The sequence below is a fragment of the Microtus ochrogaster genome, chromosome 8 (assembly GCF_000317375.1).
Source record: "Microtus ochrogaster isolate Prairie Vole_2 chromosome 8, MicOch1.0, whole genome shotgun sequence".
Lineage (NCBI taxonomy): Eukaryota > Metazoa > Chordata > Mammalia > Rodentia > Cricetidae > Microtus > Microtus ochrogaster.
In genome coordinates, this window is record NC_022015.1 from 54798421 (window position 1) to 54824463 (window position 26043).

Consider the following 26043-nt stretch of genomic DNA (forward strand, 5'->3'; position numbering starts at 1 on the left):
GGGTGATCCCAGCACTCGGAAGGCAGAGGCAGACAGATCTCGGTGAGTTCGAGGCCAGCCTGGTCTGTAGAGCAAGTTCCAGGAAAGGCTCCAAAGCTACACAGGGAAACCCTGCCTCGAAAAACCAAACTCGCCCAGAGATGCATTTGGCAGAGGACCACTGAGTCCCGGTTTGTGTGATGAGCCATCCCAGTCCCTGGAAAGGCATCTCCGCTTCCCTTTCTCACCAGGTTGTGGTTTTGTTTGGTTAGTGACGATTGGCCCGATTCTTTGCTTTTTCTTTCTCCTCAGGTACTTTTTCCCCTACAAACTTTAGAACTATTTATTTTCTTCCCTCCAGACCTTTGTTTGGGGCCAATTCTGACAGTAGCCGTTGTCTGCTTCTCTCCCCATCAGTGTCTGAGGAAACCGTAGTGGGTTTTCCTGGGCTTGAGGTAGCAAGAGGGAGAGTCTCTCCACCCCACCATCCCAGTGCTGTTCCCCAGCCTGGGGCTTTGCTTGAAGCACTGGTCTCTGGACCTGAAAGCCCTTCCTGCATCTGTGGATACAGGCCCTTCACAACCTTCAAACCCCACGACTCTGCTCTGGAGTCTCAGTGGTCGTTGATGGATCCTGTGGAATTCATCTTTTCTTTTTAAAATCACTTCTGAACATCTCTTTTCTTGATTTGACTTTTTTATTATTTTTGATTATATTTGTCTGTGGGTATGTGCATGGAAGTACAGATAGGAATACAGAAGAGGGTGTTGGATGCCCTGCCGCTGGAGTTACACACATTTGTGAGATGCCTGGTAGAGCTAGTAACCAGTCTTCTGAAAGTGCTGCCAGGGCCCTTGACCACTGAGCCATCTCCGGCTCTTCGTCTTTCCTTTTTTTTTTTTTAAAAAAAAAAATAATTCCAAGAGTGTTTTGTATTTCTATCAAATGATTATCATCACCTCCTATAACTGGAGGTTTCTCTCCTGCCCTCCAGTTCCCAAATGTCCTCTATGAGACTTAACATTAATTGCAAATTGTTTGGCCGGTAGCTCAGGCTTATTACTGTCTAGCTCTTACAACTTAAATTAACCCATTTCTATTAGTTCATATTTTACCAGGAAGCTTGTGCCTTGTTACCTCACATCTTGCATCTCCAACAGCTTCTGGTGTCTCCAGCAGCTTCTGGCGTCTTCCTGACTCTGCCTTCTCTCCCCGCCTCCTGCTTGGATTTCCTACCTAGCTATATTCTGCATAGCTATTGACCAAATCAACTTCTTTATTAACCAATGGTAATAAGACATATTCACAGCATACAGAAGGGTCGTGTGCCTCTGTTGTGTACCTCATCCCTCTGTTACCAGAGGTAGGACTCATGTAATGGTCTTTGTAGACTTTGTCCTCCCTTGCTTTGTGGACCAGCAGATTCCATGTTCAGCCACACTTTCAGTGCCCTTGCATTATGCTTGCTAACACCGGGCACATACTTCAGAGCAAGAGGCAGAATTGTGGGACTGAAATGGGCCCTGGCACTTGCCAGTCTGACAACGTTCCAGCCGTAGCATGTTGTCTACCCGCCTGTTCTCTGGAGTCGCTTGCTCTGCTCCTTCACACTTGGTCTGTCCACCTGGGTGAACCAGACAAGTGGTTGTCACCATGTCGTAGGCACTAGCTTCCATTCCACCTCTTGTTTGGGTTGCTGCTTTCTCTCCATTCTTTGCTCAAAGGCTGGCTTCAGTGACAGCGTTGGGGAGGCTCTGGGTGCAGGGAGAAGGGCAGAGTAGCGTGAGTATAATGAGCCGCCGTTCTCAGAAGGATTTTTCTGAGGCTATTTGGAAAGTTCTCTCCAGCTCCCATGACCTTTTTCTTTGCTCCTTTCACTGCTTGTTGACAGTCCAGACAGAGGGGGAGGAGGCAGAGGACCAGCAGGGAGCAGGAGGCAGAGGACCAGCTGACTCCTCTGGCCAAGCTTATTTATTCTGGTTTGGTGGACCCCTTGGAACTGTGGGTGAGACCTGAGCTGGGGACTCTGGGAGTGTGGTCTGCCCTACTTCTGTCCCACTATTCTCTTGGCATAGCCTCTGCACATCTTTTATCAGATGTGAGGAAATAAATAGTCCCTATTGTTGCTCATTCACAGCCTTTAAGGAAGTCCTTGTGAACATTTAAGGTTTCCATCCCCTCATTTACTTCTGTGCCCCACAGGAGATTCTGCCATTTGCCCTTTGTTGTTGTTGTTTTGTTTTGTTTTGTTTCTCGAGACAGGGTTTGTTACAGTCCTGACTGTCCTGGAACTCTCTTTGTTGACCAGGCTGGCCTTGAACTCACTGAGATCCGATGCCTGCCTCTGCCTCCCAAATGATGGGATTAAAGGTGTGTGCCACCATTGCCTGGCACCATTTGACCTTTTAAAATACCGATTTCAGCCAGGCCTGGTGGCAGAGGCTGTAATTCCAGACACTGAGGAGACTGGGACTTTAGGATTGCAAATTGAAGAGCTGCTGAGGATACCAATTGAGTTTAAGGCCATTATGGACAACTTAGGAGACCCTGTGTCAAAATAAAATACAAACAGAGGGCTAGGGATATGGCTCAGAGGTAGAGTGCTTGCTTGTAAGGTCCTTAGTCCCCAGTGCTGCCCAAAGTAAAAAGATAAACTACAACTAAAATGTTGATTTTTAATCTTGACTAGACATGGCCACATCTCTCCTTTAATCTGATGAGGATAATGATGGGGGAATGGACAGTAGAGTGTGTGGAAATCCAGTGTGACTCCAGCTCGGGCCCCTGCTCAGGGAAAGCCATAACAAAACAAACAGGCCTCTCATTCTAGTCTTTTCAGATAGGACAGTGAGATAGTGTCCTCTTCCGCTGTCACTCTCCTGAGAAGAACCACACCCCTTTGCTGCTGGGACACACCCTCCTCCCAATGCATGCTGGGCAGTCTGTCCTGGGAAAGTCTGCCCTAACATGAGGTCTCAGGAACAGGTCTTGCTAATCCGGGCATATAAAAGAACCCTCTTCCAACACCCAGGGTGGAGCAAGGTCTACACCCCACAGAAGGAGCTGGGGTGTAGGGCCTTGCTGACCTGCCCTCTAATCCTCTGCAAGTCCCGCCACCCTCTTGGTTGCCAATGGAAGGGGGTAGAGGAGCATCAGTGTTATGGGAAGGAACTATACACCCACTGTTTGCCTCTGTACAGTTCTCCAGACACCCAGAGATCCACACCCGCACCCCATCATCAGCCAGAGGGTAAAGGAGAGGCAAAAGTACAGTAAGAGAGAGTTGAGTGTTTGGAGGCCATCTCTAACACAGCAGGAGCAGCCTAGCCCCTCCGAGAAGAAACGCAGTGAGTTCTCCTTCAACCTGTCCCCTTAAGGGTGGGCGCTCCTCTATAGAGAGGTTCTGCGAAGTGCACGAAGGAGATAGTGGTGGGATGTGATGTGAGGATGCTGTTGTCCTTGTCATTATTCCGTCTTTTTAATAAAACATCTCGTTAGCCAAAGAGCTGGATTGAAATGTGAAAGATGGACAGATTAATATGCAACAAACTAAACCCTTAAAATCTGAGTTATTTTTTTCCCCTTGAATGGGTTTATAAGACCAAAGTCACTGTCAAATGAAAAAAGGAGGCCTTGGACATAGAGTGCTTGCCCTGCACCACCAGGCGTGGCACCGTGCCTACAAACAAGATCAGAAGTTCAAGGTCACCTTCAGCCGGGCAGTTCAAGGACAGACAGCCTGAGCTTCCTGAAACTAGAGGGGGCAAGGAAGATAAGACAAGGAAAGTGATAGAAACAGGAATAAAATTCGACCGGAAGGGGTATCAGGTGTCCTCGCCTTGGAACAGAACATTGGAAGAGGTAATGTTCTGTTTCTCCAACTCATTCTTTTCATTTGAGTTTATTGCCAGGATATTTTAAATTGCTTCATTTTCTATAAAGATACCAATTGCTTTCGCTTCTTTGGGGACAAAAAAAAAATTCGGGAGCTATGACAACACTGAACATGGACATCCCAATGGGCACAGTCACTGGAGAAAGAAGCAGGTGCTCTCTGGGTCCCCCAACTTCGTTAACGCCCCTTTCCTTTCAGTTGAGACACTTGACTTGGAAACTACCTGAACAAACCTAGGCCATGAGGGTGCCTGAGTTGTTTAAGGGGTGTGTTAACTCTGCTCTAATTCAGAAGCCAAAAGGAACTTTATGTGGTTCTCACTCCTGGCTGCAGGACAGACTCATTGGAGGAGCTTTGAAAAAACGCTGATGCCCAAGTTGGGCCAGGCCCCAGGAGGTCTGATTCATGGTGGGTGTGGGGATCAACATCTAACAACAACCCAGGGTGGCTTGTTGGTGTCCAGGGACTGAGAACTTTTGGGAGGTTCCAAGCTCAGTGCCAGCTCCTTGAATGACAGAGCAAAAGTCAGTTAGTGTCACCTCTTTGTGCCCAGAGTTCTGCCTGGCGGTGAAATGAGGGCGTAGGATGAGTCGTTGGCATGTTCACAAACCCCCTGAAAGGAAATAAATACTCTTGGGATTTGCTCTCTGAGAAGGGCTGGAGTTGAGCTTGTCCTGTACACCCGAGGACCGTATATGGGCACAGTCCTGTCTGTGATGGAGAGGACAGAGCTCTCTGATTTTCATAAAGATAGGATACAAGGGGTATGCCAAGATGGCGTCAGGGGCAAGCTGCTCTGATTGCCATGATGGAAGAGGTGGCTAAGGGGATAAGGAGCAGCCTCAGAGGGCCCTGGGAGGTGGTGAGAGAATTTCTGTTGCTGTAATGAAACACCATGACCAACGCAACTTGGAGAGAAAGGGCTTAGCTCACTTACACCTCCGGGTAATAGTTCATCACTGAGGGAAGTCAGGACAGGAACTCCAGCAGGGCAGCATCCCAGAGGCAGGAGCTGATGCAGAAGTCATGGAGGGGTGCTGCTTACTGGCTTGTTCCCCATGTCTTCTCAGCCTGCTTTCTTATAGAACCCTGGGGTAGCCCCATCCACAGTGGGCTGGACCCTCTCGCACACATACAAGCTTGCCTTCAGTCTGATCTTATGGAGGCATTTTTCTCAGTTGAGCTTCCTTCCTATCTGGTGACACTTGCTTATGTCAAGTTAACATAAAAGCTAGCTGTGACAGAGCTGGAGGGTTGTGTTTATTTTCAGTCCGAGGGCTTGAATCCTAAACCTTGGGCATTCTAGGCAAGTCCTCTTGTCTACCGCTGGGCTACATTCTCAGGCCCCAGAGCTGATATTTTGTCTGGCCTTTGGAAATGGGAAGAGTTTTTCCAGAGAAAAATAAGCTGTGACCCTCACTCAGAGAAGAATAGCAAATGAAGTTCCTAAAGTATCATTACCAAAACACGGTATTGACCAGTCAAACTTCAACAGAATGTTTTTACAGCGCTGAGACCCTACATTCAGATGCCTTCCCTCAATTTAACTCTTAAGATCCAGAGGTTTTGTTTTTACATTGGTGGGAAGCGGTTGATATTTAGTTTTGTGGCTGTATTAGAACAGAATTTCTTTTTCTGAAATTGGAAGAAAATTTCTTTGCAGAAATCTGCCTGTATTTAATCCTCATACCAACTCCCTTTCCCAGACCTGCTTTGCCCCCATAAAAGCTGCGGGATGGAGCGTGTCTGGCTGGACAGTACAATAGAGTGTCAAGGCGCAGTAGGAGGGTACTGTGTGCGTGTGATGTAAGCTCATCTGTGAAATGCGGAGATGGTCACACCCGCTTCGTAGGGCCGCTGTGAAGATGAATGAGGTCATACATGGAGAAAGCCCTCGGAAAGGTGCTTCAGCTGTCAGTGAATAATGGTAGAATGACTGAGGCCGGGCGGTGGGGAGAGGTGGGAAGCGTGTGGGCAGGCTGTTGCAAGCATGACAGCTAGTACAGTTGTTCCTGCTGTAGGGTGAGGCCGGGAGGGCTCTGTGAAGTGAATAAGCATGGAGGGGAACAGGAGAGGGGAGGCGGCAACAGGCAGTTTGAGGTGTCCACCATGGAATTCACGTCAGCATTCAGCTTCACTCTTTGCTCTTGATGAGGAGCCAACAACCGGAGGCCAGTCTTGGTGCCTTGGCGTGGCGGAGCTGAGGGGCCACAGGTGTTGGCCTGTAATTGCAGAGCTCTGAAGACCCTCCCCTGGTGTAAAGTGAGGCCTGTGCTACCACAGCAGCCTGCCGTCTGCAGCCGGTGTCCTTCTCCTCAGGGCTCACTTTTCCTGCTACTCCCATCTGTCAGAGAATCCTCTCCTCCCTCAGCTTCCTCAGTCTGAAGAGGGTGAAGGGAATGGTCCTTGGTGGGCCTTCGGTGGACCTTTGTGACTGACGGTTTCCAGGCCAGTGGAACTTGTCTTCTCAGGAGTTCCCTTCCCAACCTCTGTCATCCTCCGACAGAGGCCTCCACATTCATTTGCATACAATAACTGCTCTCCTGCCAGAATTCACCTTCGCAGATGCACACAGGTGTCTGATTCTGCACAGCATCGGATACAGGCCACAGAAGCCAAATAATTAGCATCCACTCTTTATATTCTTGCTGGAACGCAATGTTTATATATAAAAATGTACCAGAATGCTTTTATAGGATCAATAAACACCATATTCTGATGCTTTTCTTGGTTTAATTATTTTTTTATGGACATAGGTGTTTTGCCTGCATGTATGTGCACCCATGTGTGTGAAATGCCCAAAGAGGCTAGAAGAGGGCATTGGATCTCCTAGGAACTGGAGTTATAGACATTTGTGAGCCACAGTGTTGGTGCTTGGAATCAAACTTTAGGAGTTCAATCAGTGCTCTTAACCAGTGGCCCATCTCCTCAGCCCCTTAGTTTAATTCTTAATAATAGGCTTTGTGATATTAATACTTAGCTTTGACTAAAATAATGTGACTATAATACAGAATTTTTGTTTGTTTGTTTGTTTGTTGTTTTTGTTTTTCGAGACAGGGTTTCCTTGTGTAACAGCCCTAGCTGTACTAGAACTAGCTCTGTAGACCAGGATGGCCTTGAACTCACAGAGATCCTCCTGCCTCTACCTCCCAAGTCCTGGGATTAAAGGTGTATACCACCACCGCCTGGCCAGAGTTTTATTTTAAAAAAATAATGATAGAAGCCAATTTCTCTGAAAAGCATTTAGGGCAATGGGCATCTTTTAAAACTGGGCCCCGATGATGGATAACTAACTTCACATTTAACATGTGTCCCTTTGTTGTCTTTTTTGTTTGTTTGTTTTTTAGTCCACAGCTAGGGGTGGAGGTGGCGTGAAATGAAGAGGTGTCCACTAAACCCTCACTTAGTGGAGGTGTTGTATAGTAAAGTAACTTAGAATTACTGAGGCTTGATATTTCAAATCTGTGACACTGAAGATCTGTCCTCATCATATGTCTCTTTGAATCAGTTGGCTAATTTATTATTTAAAGGGGGCAGGCAAATGAATGCCATGGCTTTGGTTGTAAAAGGTTTAGCTTCTCACAGAAAAATGAATGCTGGGAAGATGAGCAGACACAAAGTCCCCAGTGTGGGCATGTTTAGAAGGAAGACTGGATGGAAAGGCAAATGACTGGGGGTGAGGGGAGGGGTGGGGCAGGCAAGGGGATCTGAGATGAGCAGAGAAAACAGGGCCTATGAGTTCTAGAAGCTCACCGCTTCCCTTGCAGCTACCCCAATCTTGGGTGCTCTCTGAGGTCTTGTTTGGAACTGCCTTCTCTTGTTTGTGCTCTGATGGAATTCGGCAAATCTTCCACAGGACCACATCTACCCTATAGGCCTTGGTTGGGACAGGGGGTGGTGGTTCTTCTTTTTCTTCTTCCTCCTCCTTCTTTCCTCTGTCTTCCTCCTCTTTCCTTGCCTCCCTCTTTATATCCTCTCCCCTTCCTTCCTTCCTTCCTTCCTTCCTTCCTTCCTTCCTTCCTTCCTTCCTTCCTTCTTTTCTTTTTTCCTTGCAGTGGTGAACTTAAATCATTAAAGGGACACAAGTTTACTCTTTTTTAAAAAATATTTATTTATTTATTATGTATACAATTTCTACATGTATGCCTGCAGGCCAGAAGCGGGCACCAGACCTCATTACAGATGGTTGTGAGCCACCATGTGGTTGCTGGGAATTGAACTCAGGACCTTTGGAAGAGCAGGCAATGCTCTTAACCACTGAGCCATCTCCAGCCCCAAGTTTACTCATTTTTAAGAACAGAAACAAAAGCATGCCCCATGATGCCAGTGCACCAAACAGAATGTACCTGTCCCAGAATTCATCTTCAGCCTTTGAAATTCATGCCATCTAAGTTGTGGTTGGAGTGGGGTGGGGTAGTGTATGGTGGTGGGGACTGTGGTTTACTAATGGTGTTTTTAGCCTTCAGATTCCAAGTTGTACTAAATAAGGATTGCTGGACCCAGTTAACTTCTAAGCCCCACCTGCCCAAGAATCAGGCAACTTCCTGGGATTCTGGGAGTTGTAGTTCTTAGGAAGTAACAATAAAGCCTCATAGGAATTTAGGCCTGTGGGTTTTGTCCATATAAGCCAACCTGTGTCTTGGGCCACACAGCTGGGAAGTTTCCAGGTGGTGGTCCTAACTAGATTCCATCTTGGTGAGTAGTTAACATTTTAATAAAAGCTTTCTTAAATTCGGCCAAAATGGTTGAACTGGTTTTTCTCTGGTGAATTTCAGGATTAGCAGAATATCCTCAGGGAGTCTCCAGCTGCCCAGCCTGGGGCAGCGTTAGACCAAATCACTTCCAAGCCAGCTGCTGCCTCATAACTCAGAGAACTAGTGTGAAGGAACCTGGCTACCTTTCTCTCTTCCTGGAGTTAAAAAAAAAAAAAAACAACAAACAAACAACAACAACAAAAAAAAAAACTCCATTTCTGGTACAGCGTTGCAGAGTGGGGGGGTGACTTGTGGAAGAGGTTTTTTTGGGGGAGGGGTCCACCTTAGCCTGTTTTTCGGTTAAGATCTGTACAGCAGTTTCATTCATTGGGGATTTTGCTGTCTCACGGAGCTCCGTGACATGGAATTAGACGCTGTGGCTGTTAACTGTCAGGAAATTCCAAAATGGGTATAAATAAATGCCCTGCCGTGGCTGCTGGGCTCTGTGCCTGGGAGTGCGTGGAGTCTCTTTAATGCTGAGGGAAGTTCCCTGAGACTTCCTGCCTTGCTGAAAACGACAGCTTTTGTATCCCTGGGTGCCCAAAAAAGACGGGACCGTGACATGTGGGTGGGGGCTGCTGCAATACAAAGTGGAGCACTGTGTGTTATGAAAAATATTTGCCTTTATTACAGACTGGAAAAAATAACTCGGCACTTGCCTCTGGGGTCAGTGAAAACTTTCCCTTTCTCCCGTGGCCTTGGCACAAAGATGCCATTGTCGCCCTAGGGACCGTTCACACAGATGTTAAAGCTTGCGTTTCTGAGGTCACGATTTGCTTAAATTCCAGGACTTCCCTTATGTTGTTAATCAATCCCTCTTTGGACACTTGTTCTCACATGTTTTTCTTTTAAGGATTTATTTCTTTTATGTGCTTGAGTGTTTTAACTGTGTGTGTGTGTGCATGTCTGGTGCCCACAGAAGCCAAGAGAGGGCATCGGATCCCCTGGACCTGGAATTACAGGTAGTTGTGACCTGCCATGTCAGTGCTGAGAAATGAGCCCAGGTCTCTGCAAAACAACCAGTTCTTTGAACCAATGAGCCACCTCTCCAGCCCTCACTTCCGTTTTCTCTAAGGAGCTAGTTGCCTGGGATATATTAAATCTGGTTCTGGTTTCCTATGTCAGCTCTGTAGGGGCCAGGGTTCCTACAAGAGTTCTTCCACATCCCCGAAAGTGTCACTGGTGCCCTCTCTATCAGTCTTAGCCTAGGTACCTTGTCTGCTACTCATAGAACGTCCCTATCTCCTGGCCTGTTTCCTATTTATGCTTAGAGTTGCACGGAATTCTTTTTGCTTGCTTTTTTTTTTTTATTTTTTTCAGGGACAGGATTTCATGATTAGTCCCTTGCTGGCCTGGAATTCAATATCTAGACCAGGCCAGCTTCAAACTCACAGAACTCTGTCTGTCCCTACCTTAATTGACTTAAAAATGTTTCTTGTGTGGTTTTTGTTTTTGTTTTGTTTTTCTATTTATTTTATTTGGGAGTATGGGCGTTTTGCGTGTGTATATCTGTTATTGTGTGTGTGCCTGATACCTGAGGAGGTCAGGCAAAAGCCGAGGATGGCTGTGAACTGCAAAATGGGTGCTGGGAATCAAACCTGGATCCTCTCCAAGAGCAGCCCGTGCTCTTCAGCACTGAGCCATCTCTCTAGCCGAGGCATGGAATTCTTGACTAAAGGTTGAACAGCAGCTCCCCTCTGTGTATGAAAGATGACGCTGGGCTGACTCAGCTTCGAGTCTCTGACTACACAGTGAGCGTGATAGAGAGTGAACAGCATGGGTGTAGCTGGGGAGATGCCTGGAGATTATTGATAAGGGGTTGTTGCATCTATTGTTGACTCTGAACAATGGATAAAAGGACAATTGTGCTCAGCCGTTTGATACCTGCCTCCTCATGCACCTCTCTGGTCCAGCCTACCCTTCAATGAGACATTTTGTTCCTATGAATGGTGACTAACCCTTTCCACGTTCCCTCCCCTCAGTGCTGCTGCCTGACCCTTGACTTCTTAAGTCATATGCAAGGTATAACCAAAGACATTGCCAATGGGTTGCTGTGTTTGGGGAGGGGGTGGCTCAGTCTTGCTGGCCAGGAGGCAACTGGAAAGGTACCTGTGAACAGGCCCTGCGGAGAGCAAGCCACAGACCCTGCTGGAGCTCACCCGCTCTGACAGCCACTGTGAATTAATTTCTACTTTCACTCGTCACTAGCCTGCTCTGGTAGGGGATGTTTGTGTCAAGTGTGGTCCGCAGCTATTCAGTCAAGTGGCAGCTGTAGAAATCATGGAATACTCATTAGTGGACTCATTTTACACACTAAATTATTATTGCATTTTTGTTGTTGTTGTTGTTGGTTATCTTGTCTTGTTTTGGTTGTGGGTTCTTGTTGCCCATTGCTTGATGGTGAATGAAGAACCATTTATACTTCATACTCTAGATCAACAAAATGCAAGCTGTACCTTTCCACAGCTTAGGAAGGCCCTGCAGGAATGACCACCGTGGAAATATACTGGCTGGGTCTCAGGCACCCTCTAGGCAGGTGCCCTCTGCCCTGAGGACCTCCCCAGACACCACAGAGTGAGCCCTCATTACAGTCATTGCATACCCCTTGGTAGGAATATATTTTACCTTAGCCTTATGCTTTGAAGAGTGAGGATGCGTGTCCCCTTTTGTCTTCCTTCCTTCCTGTGTGTGGAAGGTTAGGTGCTGGTCCAAGCCTCCCTTCCACGGACCCAGCACCTAACCCTCATCCAGCACATGCATGTGCTCATGCCTACCCTGCTCACCAACACAGGACTCAAAGGTTAGCAGATTCCCTTGATTTTGAACAAGTATCACACATAACCTCAGATCCCAACTTCCTGGGGCCCTGACAGAATTTGAGGCAAAGTTCTGCCTAATTTCTGGGTTATCAGGCTGTTAGTGATCCAGTAATGATAGCACAGACCCCCCAGCATCCCTTCCCATCCTCATAGCAGTGATATGGGTGCCCATTTTCCTAATTATACCATGGGAGGATAATCCAACTTGCCAATGACTAGCAAGTAGCATGAACAGTCTACTTTTAGTAGAACAGGCTCCTGCTTTTAGTACAGCACACTTACTCATCAGTAGATGCCCAGATGTGAGGGTTTGGTGCCGACACATAACTAAGCATGCGGTATGCTAAGCACCAGGCTAGCTAGGCACTGAAGGACTAAAAAAATAGATATTCTGCTCAGTTCCCACCCTCCTAAGACATTTACAGTTGAGGGTGGGGATGAGCCATGTGCCTGCTCACCCTGACATGGGGCATCGCATCCTGCAAAGGCCTTCGGAGTGGTGGGAACAAGGTGACCAGTCCTGCCCAGAAGAGAGCAGCTAAGGTGTAAATGTGGGCTTTGAGGAAGGTGAGCCAGGCGGCTTAGGCTCAGAAGGACAGCACAGCTGGTGTTGACAGTTGGTGGAGCCTGGTGAAGTAGACGCTAGCTGGAGAGAGAGGCCGCAGGTAGCTATGAATCTTGTTTGGCATGCTGAGGAGAGTGGGTAGAGACGTGGCAAGTGCTGGGTCGAGGCTGAACTGTGGACGCTTCAACACCACCGAAAGGAACTCAGGAAGATATTTTTGTAATGGGACACATCAATCAATAGAATGGAGTGAGATTCTGGATGTTTTCAAAAATACCTCAGAGAAAGGGAACACCCTCAAGTGAACAGAAACGGAGAGCAGACTGACTGCTAAGCCTGCAAAACAAGCATCATCAAGGGCTTGGCCTGGCTCCATGATGACTGAGGGGCTACATTCATGAACCTTTAAAGTAGAGAGAAGGCCTGGAGAGATGGCTCAGAAGGTTAAGAACACTGGTGATTCTTCCAGAGGTCCTGAGTTCAATTCCCAGCAGCAGCAACATGGTGTCTCACAGCCATCTATAATGAGATCTGGTGCCCTCTTATAGCATGCAGGTGGAACATACATGATAAATAGATAGATAGATAGATAGATAGAGAGATAGAGAGATAGAGAGATAGAGAGATAGATAGATAGAGAGATAGAGAGATAGAGAGATAGAGAGATAGATAGAGATCAGAGGGATGGAGGGAGGAAAGGAGGAAAGAACTGAAATTTATCTTTTTAAGTAACCCAGTCTCTGTCAGTCTGAAACAGTTGTATTTCCTTTCTTTGTGACTTTGAGAATTTCCAAAGGAAAGTCCTTTGGCGCTGTAGATTTGTCCTTCGGGTGGGATCCACGGATGTTTCTAGATTCCGGCCATATCTCTCATTTGGCAAAAGTGACTCTGCTCATCTCAGGTGCATTTCACAGGGGCACAATGCCAGCCTCGCTCACTGTCACCATCACTTTCCATCCATGACGGACAGTTCTGTCTTGTCGTGAGGTTTTCTGAGACCACAGCAATATTCTCCTCTCTGGTAGGAACTATTCCATCCACCAGCCTTCACAGCCGTCTTCGTCAGCCACTGCCGTGATGGTTGCTGTATGGTAATTTTCTGTTCCCATAATCCTTACCGTGGTCATTAGCTGGCTCTCTTCTCTAGCATTATGGACTCGCAGATACTTATCAGTTAGTTATTATCATTAATTATATTATTTTGATGCTCAAATTATCCAAGTGGCCAATGGGATTCCAGAAGAGTCTCTGAGCCAAGTAGACCACTCCACTGGTTTGGAATAGCTAATGTCGTGTTGGCATTTGAGAGCAGCATCCGACAGGCAGTGGAGCTACCTGTGGGTTTAGATGCCTGCCTCATGCAGAATCATCCAAAGGAGATCTAGGCTGATAGGAGCATTCAGGACATCAGGCAAGCCAACCCCGAACCCAGCTTTAAGGCCATCTGGTGGGTAAATGTTTTGAATCCGGGAGGGGGGGGACGGGGGGCATTGCTTAAGTCTTCCTAGCCCCTCTCTGCATTGTTGAGTTTGTTGAGTTTTTCCTCGTGAGGCAGCTAGGCAGTGTGGGTGGAGAAATTAAAGTTAAGAAAGGGTTAAAAGTACAGAAACTCCTGCTGGCTGCCCGGTCAGCCTTGTGGTGACACTTTGAATTCTTACTGTTCCCCTCCTGGAGTCTCAGGATGTGGAGTGAGTCTCCATTCCTCCCTAAGCGTGGATTCCCTAAACCTACTTCCTGGCATTACTCATGCCACCTCTGTCCTTCACAGATTAGCTTTACTGTTGTTTAATGACCTCCAGAAGAGGAAACCCCTCCCCCATCATTTTCCTCCGGGTGAGTCATTGGCTTAAAGAAAAATATTTTTCTTTTTAGTAGCAGAATGGGGCCCAGAGAGAGACTGGAAGAGCCTTGGTCCTGGTGTCGGTCCCCAGCTCAGCCCACAGGGACTGACGTTTGCCAGGACATATAGAGGTGGAGAGATGGGCACCAAGACCCAAGTTCCAACTACCCAAATACAGTGTAGGCTTGGGTAATTTAATGTCATGCCACGCTGATTATTTATCTCGTTAAGTAGACAGTACTCACTTGTGAGACTGAAGAGAAAATTTGTACAAGCAATCCTTGTAAGTCTACCAGAAAACAAAGAAGGGAATTTTAATATATAGTCCTTCAACTAGCCAAAGAAATCTTATTAAAATGTAAATGGACCATTTCACTCCCTTGTTTAAAACACCCGTTAGCTTCAAGACACACTTCAGGATCCAAAACTGATCTTTCCCTATCCCCCTCCTCTGCTGGGGGGGGGGGAGGGTCTCATCCCCTCCCTCATGTACCTAATAGACTGCCCAGCAGAACTCTACAGTGCAGCTCCCAAAGATCACTCCCTACCCCTTGCCCCAACGTGAGGGCCCCGTTTCACCTCCACAGTATTCACTAAGGCAGTTGCTAATCTGTCCAAGCACTTGTCTGTCTCCTATAGTCTATAAGTTCTACCTGAGCCGGCTCGCTCCTTGGCTGTTCTGTGCAGCACTGAGCAGCTTGCCACATGTTGGGTTCTTCATGAATATTTACTATGCGAAGAACTGAATCTATCATCCTCCTAAGGTGAGGATCCCCTGTGGAGCGCCGGAGTATTCCCAAAAGGAAAACGGGGAATGTAGAGCTAGTGTAGAAAGGAAGGCTTGGGTATGGCTTGCGTGTGGGTGAAAAGCTGTGGCACAGCTTACAAACGTGGAGATGAAATCGAAAGGTTGAAAGAAAGAAGCACCAAGTCCTCTGGCAGCCACATAAACAAAGCAAAACTGTTAAGTTGCTGTTTTGCTGCCTATAGTGTCAGTGGGCCGGGTACTTAAAGCTTTTGAAATACCCTTTCTCTTTCTTGTTTTATTTGCGGAAGTGTTTGGACAGCTATTTAGAATAGCTGTGGGGAGGGACTGGCAAGATTCAGATAGGCAATCTATATTCCGAGAGGAAAGAAATGCAGTTTTCTTCCAACAGAGCCTAGCCCCCTTTTGAGTGGCTTGTTAAATGAATGGGTTTTAGCTGGGAAGAAAAGAGCTCACTTGGAAGCAACTAACTCTGTCCAGCATGAGGGCAGTTGAGGCGGATCTTGAGTTTGAGGCCAGCCTGTGATGCAACATAACAAGACTATCTCCAGAGGCAAAATAAAGAAGTAAATAAAACCAAGTAACTGTTTGATAAATGCAAGAAAGCGTCTTGCCTGCTACACATTCCAGTTTTGCAGAATGCAGAATACTGTTACTGTCATCTCTTTTGCAGTGGTTTCCTATATCATAAGTGATGTTTCTCATGTAGATTTGGTATTGGGAGGGAAGGTGCTTGGATAGGAAAGCTTAATGCTCAGTGTCTCCAGAGTGCTTCCTGCTAGACCTGTTCGGATTGGCACGGTCCAGCAGCTCCAGTTCCTGCTTTCTCTCTATACCACTGTCCCTTCCTGGAGGATCTGTCTTGCTAGCTCAGATGCTTTCAAACGCTGAGGAATTCACTGCGTGAGCCTTGCCTCCTTCCTCTTCATCTGCATGGCTTTCTTTTCTGTTGTGGGTCGTCTGTGATGCTCCCCACAGCAGCGGACTGCACTGGGCCACTTGTCAATGTGGGAATCCGTGGTGATGTCATGCTCCTCTGGGACTGGTACAGCTCCTTAGGCCAGGTCCCCGTGCTTCCTGTGAGAGGGGACAACGTGTTAGTGAGAATTAACTCTTTCGCTTCGGCAGTCAGTGAGAATGTCCGATTAGTAAAAACACATTAACAATGTGTGAGGTTGTGGCACACGGCTGTAATTATTCTTCATGGCGTCCTCAGTAATTGGGCTTAGAGTGTGCAGCAGAACAAAGGAGCCATTGTGCCCCGACAAACAGAGAGTAATAATATCAGGCCTTGTCCTTTCAGAAGTCCAGGGCACATCATTTTGGAAATGTCTAGTGCTTTTTTTTTTCTTAATAAAGAATAGCTCATTATGGTAGAAGTCTAGGAAAATGATGAGTGTCTCTTACTCAAAAGTGGCATTTTCTCTGAAAGATAAATATTGCATATTTTTAATCATACACAGGATTTAAATTCGGGAGCATGAGGAAGAGACAGGAGGAGTAAGACACAGGAGGAGTAAGACAGAGAATGGGGCGTGTGAGTGTGGCAGAAGAACGTGGTCCCCATGTGTGAGGATGTCGCCACAAAGTGCATTGTTCTATACGATGAAGAGACACTGAATAAAGACTGGCGGCGAGGCATGGTGGTGCAGATCTGTAAATACCACCCCGCAGAAGGCAGAGACAGGAGGATCAAGTTTGAGGTCTACAAAACAAGCTCCATGTCCTAGGGCCATATAGCAAGACTATTTTGTTTTTTTCTTTTGTTGTTGTTGTTGGTTTTTTAAAGATCACCCTGTCCCTGGCAAGTAGTATTATAGTCTCATTGAGAAATAGAGGGCTAAAAAAAAAAAAAACAGAGCCCAGATGTTGCAGTATGCAGATCTTTTGCTCTGTTGGGTGGCTGTCTTGGAAGAGGAGGCAGACCAGGCATTAAGCACCACCCTTGGGCTCTACTCACTAAGCCACTGCCAGCCAGTAGTAGCTCTTTTCGCTACCTTGTGACCTTGCCAGATGTCACCACTGCTGGCCGGACACACCCCCACTAGTTAACTACTTCCTAAGCTGCTACTTCTTGGTGAGTAGTCATTTTTAGGTCTTCCCAAGTCGAATATTATTTTGATATTTGATTTAGTTTGCTTAAAAAGTTAAAATTGAATAAATAACACATTATGGCCCTAGATGAAATGGGTTTTTTTGGTTTTTTTTTTTTTAAACACATCTATACCTCAAATTCGCTGGTAAATGGAAAAGAACCACAAGAAAACGCTACACTGTTCTTGAAGCCACCATTGGGCCTTTTTCCCTTGGGGTTCGGAGTTTCACAGGAGGCAAATACACACACAAAGCCTTTGCCTTATCATCACCTGTAGATTTTGATTTCCCTCTGAACTCATGGGAATCTGCCCTGGACTTGGCGAGTTTTCTCTGATGGAGGCTATCACGTTTGTTTGTGGTTACCCCTAATTGCACACCGGACAGACTGGGTAGAGAAGGGAGGAGAAGGGTCTCTGTGGACCTTTGGTTCTCAGGTGTAAGGTCAGCTCAGAAAGGGTGCTGGCCCAGGAGGCTGTGCAGCCCACTTTAGCAAGCCACCCAGTTACCCAGGCATACCTGTGCAAAGGCTGGCGAGGACTCTTCAGTCTCACTTCACGCCTGCTTTGTAGCTCATCTTTTTTTCCCTTGTGTGTCCCATCTGCACTAGACCGTGAGCCACATAAGAGTAGAGACCTTGCTTCTTTCATATATATTATATTTATATTATATTCTCCTATAGCAGAAAGTGTTCCATGGTGAAGACGAATGGATGATAGATTTTCATAAGCCTTTAGTCTCAATATTGACTGTAAATTGCACATAAGAATACACAGCTTCAACTGGGCGGCCGGGGCGCACACCTTTAATCCCAGCACTTGGGAGCCAGAGGAAGGCAGATCTCTGAGTACAAGGCCAGCCTGGTCTACAAAGTGAGTTCCAGGATAGGCTCCAAAACTTCACAAAGAAACCCTGTCTCCCCAAACAAAAACAAGCAAATGAACCAAAAGAACGAACGAAAAGAATGCCTATCTTCTTTGCTCTAAACTTCCCAGTGGCTATCAAGACCTATTCATTGCTGTCACATACAATAGCACTTGGGAGGCAAAGGCAGGCAAATCTCTGAGTTCAAAGCCAGCCTGGCTTATATAATTAATTCCAGGTCAGTCAGAGAGGTAGATGATAAGACTGTCTTTCAAAAACAGGAAGCTCCCCCCCCCCAAAAAAAACCCCATTTTATCTGGTTCTCTGAATTTAAGCTCTCTTTACCTAGCTCAGCCCAGTTCCTCCATAGCTGTCAAGGACGTATTTGCTGGTGCCTTTTAACCTTTGCCCCCCAGTTGGTGGCTACAGGGGTAAAGTGCCCTGCTCTTGGTCCCAGGACCTCTTCTGCACCCATCCCCTATCTTACCTGCCCTGAAGGTAAGGTCTCTCACAGACACAGCCCTGCCCCTCTCCCCTTGGTAGTCTTCTCAGCACTTACCTGGGCTTCAAAACCCAATTCTTGGGCATCCCTTTCTGCTTTGACCACTCGTTCATGTACTGCTGCCTGGCTTGTTGCTGGCCTACCTTCGTACCTAACTTTAGCCTGTGCTGTTGTCTTGGCAGTCCTCGGCCCAGCTGGCCTACGTCTCATTTTATTTCTTAGACAGTTTTCCTTCTATTCTTTTAACAGAATGGGATCCTTTTTCTGCACCCAATAAGTTTTTAATCAGCGTTATATAATGAAGACAAAAGGGTGCTGGGGTGGTCTCACTCCGGTACTGCATTCCCAAGCGTTCAGAAAATTCTCGTAAACACCTGGGCAGCCCTCCAGTTCCAGCATGGTCAGAAGCTGGTGCTTGCAGAGTTTCACATAACCAGTGGAGGTTTGGCCTTGTGAAAGCAGACATTTCTGTTAGTCTAAAGAGGTTTTTGAGAGAGCTAAAAGGACTTTTTAACTCAACTGTGAATATTTTTTTTTCTAAAACGTCATTGCTTTTATAATTCCTTATTCTTAAATTTACCAATTTTCATAATAAAAGCTTATTGTTGTAATACCTCCTCAGTTTAGTTACTTAGCATTTTCTCCTTTGTAAGAGATATATAGCCGGCAATTTGGGGGTAGGGTAGGGATGAGAAGAGGGCATAGGATAGAAGCTGCTGCATCTCCTAGAATCTGAGGTCACTCTAAAGTTTATTTCTCTCACATTAAAGTACAGAGATGTGGGCTCTTCAAGATCCGCAAAGCCACTTGAGGCCCAGATCCTTTCCAGCACAGGGGTCCTCTATCCCCAGGTGTAAGCTCAAAGGCCAAGTTAGCAGCTCGTGCTCTTAGCATCAGCCCTGCACTGGAGGAAGGAATGGAGACAAGAGTTCGAAAGATTACTCCTGTGTCTCTCCAGGAAGGATCTGGTCTAGGAAGGTTCTGGTGGGTGTTGTTTCATGAACTGTCCACTTCTGGCCACACTAACAGTAAAGGGAGACTGGGGAAAATACTGGCTTTATATTTGAAAAAAAAAAAAATGAAATGAAATTTATGCCCTGGCAATGCCTGGGCAGCCCCGTATATGGCGATTCTGTTGAACTTGTCCATATTGGGTTTCATAAGTTAATTCTACTGTGGAAGAGGAATATTAGCTGTCTTCCCTTGCCACGTTCACACACCGCCCACTTGAGCGTACTTAGATTTTTACTGCAGTGCGTTCCTGTAGGAACAGTGACTTCTGTTGGTAGATTTTTTTTAAGGATCCGTGTGGCATAAAAATTTGTAGAGCACAAAATATGTATCACCCCTAATTTCACACCCTAAAATAACTGTTAAAGGGGTTTTAAATGTCTACTTGTTAACTGGGGTAAAGTTTTTGAAAATTCAGTCTGTTGCTCTGAGGATGTTTATGGTATGGAGGATAAGTTAAGTCATACTTTTGTACAGAAAAACTGAGGAATAAATACGGGCCATAGGTATGTCAGCAGATACTTGTGTATGGACACACTGGAAATCAGGAGATAAAAAAACAGTGAGATTGTGTCCTGGGTGTGGTTACCACACCTCTTTTCCAGACACTTGGGAGGTAAAGGCAGGTGGATCTCTGAAGGCTAGCCTGGTCTATTTAGCTAGTTCTAAGGTAATCTGGGGTATCTAATGAGACTCTTAAAAATATAAGTTAATTAAATAAAAAATATTGAAGTGAGACTGGCTATTCCAATTTAATAGAGTACTTGGTACCCGGGATAGTTGTACAGATTACTCTTTGAGCATGTTTGTTTGCTTGTTTGGTTGGTTTTTGTTTGTTTCGTTTTATTGCTAGAGAAGGAAATACGGGCGGGTTCTAGGGTCCTTTCAGAACTCGGGATTCAGCAGTGCTTGGGAAGAAGTCCGCTGTGGTTAAATTCTAACTGCCCCTGTTTTCTAGGGGAGAAGTCCAAACTGTCACTTGGGGATAATTCAGAAGGACCCAGACCTTTGGTTATCTCTACTCGCTGAGCTTGGGAAGCAGCTAAATATAGCGCCAGTTAACTTTTGCTGAAAAATGTGCTCTGGTGTGTGGGGTGGGGGTGGGGAGTTGAAACCTGACCCGGAATCCACTCACTTTTCCCACTGAAAATGCTGCAGCGGGAACGTCCGTAAGAAAACCTAGAAGTCAGGCCGGCTGCCACCACCTCCGACAGGACTGACTTTTTCTTTGTCAAGCCTCTGTGATATCCTGCAAACATGCCCCCGCTTTGTTTGCAGTGGATAAAGGGCCTGTTTCATTAATTTTCTTTAAGATTCATGGCTAGGGCTCGGCAGTGAGAGGGGAACTGTTGGTTACCGGTCACCTGTCAGGAACTAGGCTGAGAAGTGCCCTTCAGTGCTCGGGAACAGTGGCCAATTGTGGCCCTGCCCTTCCTCAGGTGACCCGGGCTGAGTTTGCTGGGCCGGCCTCCAGAACACAGACTCTTTGATGAAGTGTCGGGCCCCAGGGGCAGACTGAGCCCTCTGTGGAGAGGCTCACATTGCCGGCTTTATTTGGGCTCCTGGCAAAGCTGCACCGACTAGCACAGGTTTTCCGAAGAAGGCAGCGGCTTCCTGTTTTCATTAAGACAGCAGGGGGATGCCGGTCCGCTGAGTGTGCCTTGAGGGGTGACGGCTGCGGACGCCTGAGCCCTCATTGGTGAAGGCTGGGCCTATGGTGTCCTTGCGGGCCTGGGAGGTGTGTGCGCGAGTTGACAGGCGTTCCCTTAAGTGGAGAGGAGCGGAATCCGGGCCTGGGGTGCTGCGGCCAGAGGCTGTCCGGCTGTGGGCCTGCGGTAGGTGAACTTGGGCCTGTGGGGTGGCGCGAGCCGAGGGGTGCGGGCCGTGGGCTTAGGGGGTGAGGGCGACCTGCAGATAGCTCCGGCTCCCGTCCCACGGGACCCTGAGTGCCCCCACCCCCACCCCTTCGGCACCATACTGTGAGCCCTGGCTGAGTGAGTATTCACTCATTCACTCAGACACCCTGGGCTGGTTGGGATCTGTTCTTTTCTCCTTGCTTCCTTTGGAACTTCAGACAGTTCTGGAAACAGGTCTGGCTGCATATTTTGAGCTAGCGCACTGTCCTGTGGAGTTTGGAAGCTAGGAAAGAGAGAGGGGAAGACACATTCTGGTAGCATGAGCTCAAATTTCCAGGCACTAACACTCTCGGTCAGCTCACGCTGGGACACTTATTTCAAAGAGAATTCCTTAGCAGTTCTAATACTGCTTTCTGGTGCTGGTGGTGGCAGCAGCGACTATGGTAGTTTGGATTTGGAGATTATGTGGATATGTGGGATGGTTGAACCCCCCGGACTCATGCCACAGGCTAGCCAAGTATTCTTATCTTAATATTGTTTGAAATCGAGATACAAAGAATGTGTGTCCGTTTTTATTCCTGCTTTGGTAATCTTTTTAAACTTTCTGGAGTTTCAAAAGAGAAAAACTTGGAGGCAAATGGTGTGTGTGTGGGGGGGGTGTCATTCCAAGCATTCCCCATCAGCTGTAATGTGTTGGGGACTAGGAAGGTGGCAGCCACATAAATTGGCGTCACATCCTTGGAGCTGAACTACAGTATAGGCAGGGGGAGAACCAGGACTGGGGCAGGGGAAACAGATGGCTCTCATTTTCACTCCTAGCTTTTGGTTCTTTCCATAGACCTGAAAACACAGGCCTTGTTAGTGTAGCTGTAGAAAAACCTATGACCTAATTCCACAGTTTCAACAAAAACGACCTTGCTTTTAAATTCGCAATGCGGTGGCTCAGATCAGCAGTGAGAACCTGTGCTTTGCTTTGCAAGGTTCCTGCGTTTCCTTTTGGATGTTTGGTTTAGCCAGAAGCAGCATTTACTGAATACCACAGGATCCTGATGGTGGAGTTTGGTTTGCCCTTCCTTCTACTCCTCTTTGGACCTGTTCTGGTTGCTTATGACTACGAAAACTAGGTATTTGTGAGTGGGTCGATGTTGTGTCAAAAAACACAACGTGGCAGAGCTGAGAAAACTTTCTCTCCAGTTGGGAGAGCGTTTTTAGTAGGGAGAGAAACAGAAGCAGTAGCTGAAAGTCTGTCCCCTGACCTTGTTCTTGTACCTAGGCTACCTGAGAATCCATGCCCTGTCCTGTGTCCCCAGCGTGGAAGCAAGAAGGGGTCAGGGCAAAATGGAATCATGTGGGCATAGTCAGACACCAGGTGGCTCTGGCCCACTGGCAAGAAAGACTCCAAACCTGCAAGAACGAACACACACACTCTCTCACAGAACACACCGACGTCCCTGGCTCCACGCGTTCCTCTCTTTTACTCTGCTGATCTTGATGAACGCTGCATAAGATGGGAATATTAATAATTCCTCTCTTTTCCTTCAAAGAACTGTGGAGGACAAGTGAAATTACACAGTCACGTTGTCAGGCTTTTTGTACTGATGTGCTTGGCTCTCAAGGCCATAGTTTCATGATGTTATGAGTTGAATGCTTGAATTATCCTTTTGTTTATTTGTGGGGGGCTTAGTACTGTAGATTGCTCTACTACTGAGCTACACCCATGGCCGTCTTTGTTTTTATCTTGACATAAGAGCTCTCTCAGTTCCCTAGGCTGGCCTTGAACTTGGAATCCTTGATCTCTCCGGGAACTGGGATCGTGGACTTGTGCCCTTATAGTGGTCGGTGTCTCTATTTTCGTTCAGAGAGTTGAGATTCGGGAATATAGGACTGCCAGAACATAGACGATCAGACTAGCTTGTGCCACACTCACGAGTAATTGTTCTTACTAAAATATATAACACATGTATTATCATATCTTCTCCCTCTCAGATAAAACAGATGACGTTCTGAACGGAGACCATAACAAGGAACAGAAGGACCCCTATTTTGTGGAAACCCCTTATGGTTTTCAGCTAGACTTAGATTTCGTCAAATACGTGGATGACATACAGAAGGGAAATACGATCAAGAAACTCAACATCCAGAAGAGACGAAAGCCTTCTGGACCATGCCCAGAAGTCAAGGCCACGCCTGCTCATCAGGGTGTGTGGACTTCCACTGAATCCCTGTCATCCTCCAACAGCGATGACAGCAAACAGTGCCCCAGCTTCCACCTAGCCAGAAGCCACGTGACATCAACCCCAATCCCGCGACCACCTGCCCCCCTAGAGACTTCACCCACTTTTGCCATCCCAGAGAGTCGACAGCTGCTGCCCCCTCCCTCGCCTCAACCTCCAAAGCACAACCTTCATGTCACCAAGACATTGATGGAGACCCGGAGAAGACTCGAACAGGAGAGAGTCACCATGCAGATGGCACCAGGGGAGTTCAGAAGGCCCCGGCTGGCCAGTTTTGGGGGCATGGGCTCCACGAGCTCCCTCCCATCCTATATGGGTTCTGGTAACCACAATTCAGCCATGCACCAGCTTCAGAATGGATACCAAGGCAATGGGGATTATGGTAGCTATGTCCCGGCAGCTGCTACCACTTCCTCCATGGGGAGCTCCATCCGCCACAGCCCATTGAGTTCAGGGATCTCCACCCCCGTGACCAATGTGAGCCCTATGCACCTGCAGCATATCCGAGAACAGATGGCCATCGCCTTAAAACGCCTGAAGGAACTTGAGGAGCAGGTGAGGACCATCCCCGTGCTCCAGGTGAAGATCTCCGTCTTGCAAGAAGAGAAAAGGCAGTTGGCCTCACAGCTGAAAAATCAGAGGGCTGCGTCCCAGAATGAGGCTTGTGGGGTGAGGAAGCGCTCCTACAGTGCCGGCAATGCCTCCCAGCTGGAACTGCTTTCCCGGACCCGAAGAGGTGGCGGGGAATTGTACATCGACTACGAGGAGGAGGAAGAGATGGAGAGCGTGCAGCAGAGCACACAGAGGATCAAGGAGTTCCGGCAGCTCACAGCCGACATGCAGGCGCTGGAGCAGAAGATTCAGGATAGCAGCTGTGAGGCCGCATCAGAGCTCAGGGAGAATGGACAGTGCCCGTCTCGGGAGTGCAAGTCTGTGGCTGTCGGGAGTGATGAGAACATGAACGACATTGTTGTTTACCACAGAGACTTCAGGACCTGCAAGGATACAGCTGTAGGGACCGTCATCGAGACAAGGAACTTTGGCACCAGTGTGACAGAAGCCATGCTCGGCGTGATTACCGAAGCTGACAAAGAGATTGAGCTGCAACAGCAGACCATAGAGGCCTTAAAGGAAAAGATTTACCGCCTGGAAGTCCAACTTAAAGAAACCACCCATGATCGGGAGATGACTAAGCTAAAGCAAGAACTACAGGCTGCTGGATCCAGGAAAAAAGTCGACAAGGCCACAATGGCCCAGCCACTTGTCTTCAGCAAGTTGGTGGAGGCACTTGTGCCAACCAGAGACCAAATGGTTGGCAGTCACGTGGACACAACAGATTCGTGTGTTGGGACCTCATTGCAAACAAGCAGCGTAGGCATCTCCTGCCAACCCGATCGCAAGAATCAAGTTGCGGGGCCCGAGCTGCCAATGAATTGGTGGGTCGTGAAGGAGAGAGTGGAAATGCATGACCAATGCGTAGGGAAGTCTGTTGAGACTTGTGACCAGAGTGTGGGCGTGGAAGTCAGCATCTGTGAAACAGGCAGCAACACAGAGGCTTCTGGGAGTGACCTGACACTCCTTAAGACAAACTTGAACCTCAAAGACGTGCGGTCCATTGGCTGTGGAGACTGTTCTGTTGATGTGATCGTCTGCGCCCCCAAGGAGTGCGCCTCCCGAAGCATGAACACAGAAGCGGTAAGTCAGGAGGAGGCCGCGATCATGGCAGTGCCTGATACCACAAACCAGCATACTAGCACGACTCTGGAGCAGGTGGACCAGTGCACTAACACGGAGGCGGCCACCCTTGTGGAGTCCTGCACCAACACCTTCCTCAGCACCCTTGACAAGCAGACCAGCACCCAGACTGTGGAGATGCGAACAGTGGCCATAGGAGAAGGCCGGGTCAAAGACATCAACCCCTCCACTAAGACTCGGTCTGTTGGTGTTGGGACAGTGCTGTCCGGCAATTCCGAGTTTGACAAGCCATCTGCTGTGAAGACCAAAGAGTCAGGTGTGGGACAGATAAATATTCACGACAACTACCTGGTTGGTCTCAAAATGCGGACCATAGCTTGTGGGCCTCCACAGTTGACTGTGGGGCTGATGGGTGGCAGGAGGAGCGTGGGTGTTGGGAGCGAGCCTGTAGGGGATCTCATGGAGGAAGCTCCTCAGCCTCCGCTTGCATCTGGGATGGTGACTGGTTTGGATCACTACATTGAGCGCGTGCAGAAGCTGCTGGCAGAGCAGCAGGCCTTGCTGGCTGAGAACTACAGTGAACTGGCAGAGGCTTTTGGGGAGCCTCATTCCCAGATCGGCTCCCTCAATTCCCAGCTCATCAGCACCCTGACATCCATCAATTCCGTCATGAAGTCTGCAAGCATGGAAGAGCTCAGGCACCCTGACTTCCAGAAAACCAGGCTGGGTAAAATCACAGGTAGGTGGTACCCCAAAGACCTGAGCATGAGGACATGGGGACACTTACAAAAGGTAGAGGTGTGTGTAGCTTAGGGCTCTGAAGAGTAGAAGTCCAAAGCATGGCCCCAACTTTCACAAGATCTTTCTTTGCTCTGTCATAGCTAAGAATGTATCATCTGGTAAGGCGGAATGATAATGTTCCCATTTCCAGGATAGTGACATCAGTCCATGGGGGCAGAGGGATTCATTTTCCACCACATGAATTGTTGAGGGCACATTCGAACCGTAGGAGGAAAGATGGGGAGACGGTCTCTCTAAGAAGTGAGGGTGTTTGATTTTGTTTATTTTTTAACTGCTGAAACCATTTTTTGACTCTTGAAGACAGCTTTAGGATGGGATTGAGTTGATCGCAAACCAAGGTAACAGCACCTTTGCTGACCCTCAGTATC

At 47.6% G+C, this 26043-nt stretch overlaps 1 protein-coding gene across 5 annotated transcripts in view; it reads left to right on the plus strand.

The window, feature by feature from the left end:
• Nucleotides 1-26043, plus strand: part of Kank1 (KN motif and ankyrin repeat domains 1) — a 194298-nt gene that overhangs the window by 146007 nt on the left and 22248 nt on the right. For 3 of the 5 annotated variants that reach the window (XM_013348094.2, XM_026781269.1, XM_026781270.1), the window contains one exon: nt 22932-25613. In XM_013348094.2, coding sequence (XP_013203548.1) covers nt 22932-25613 — 2682 coding nt within the window. Of the gene's footprint in view, nt 1-20589; nt 20925-22931; nt 25614-26043 lie in introns of those variants that run through there. The other 2 variants (XM_013348093.2, XM_013348095.2) reach the window with 1 other exon arrangement.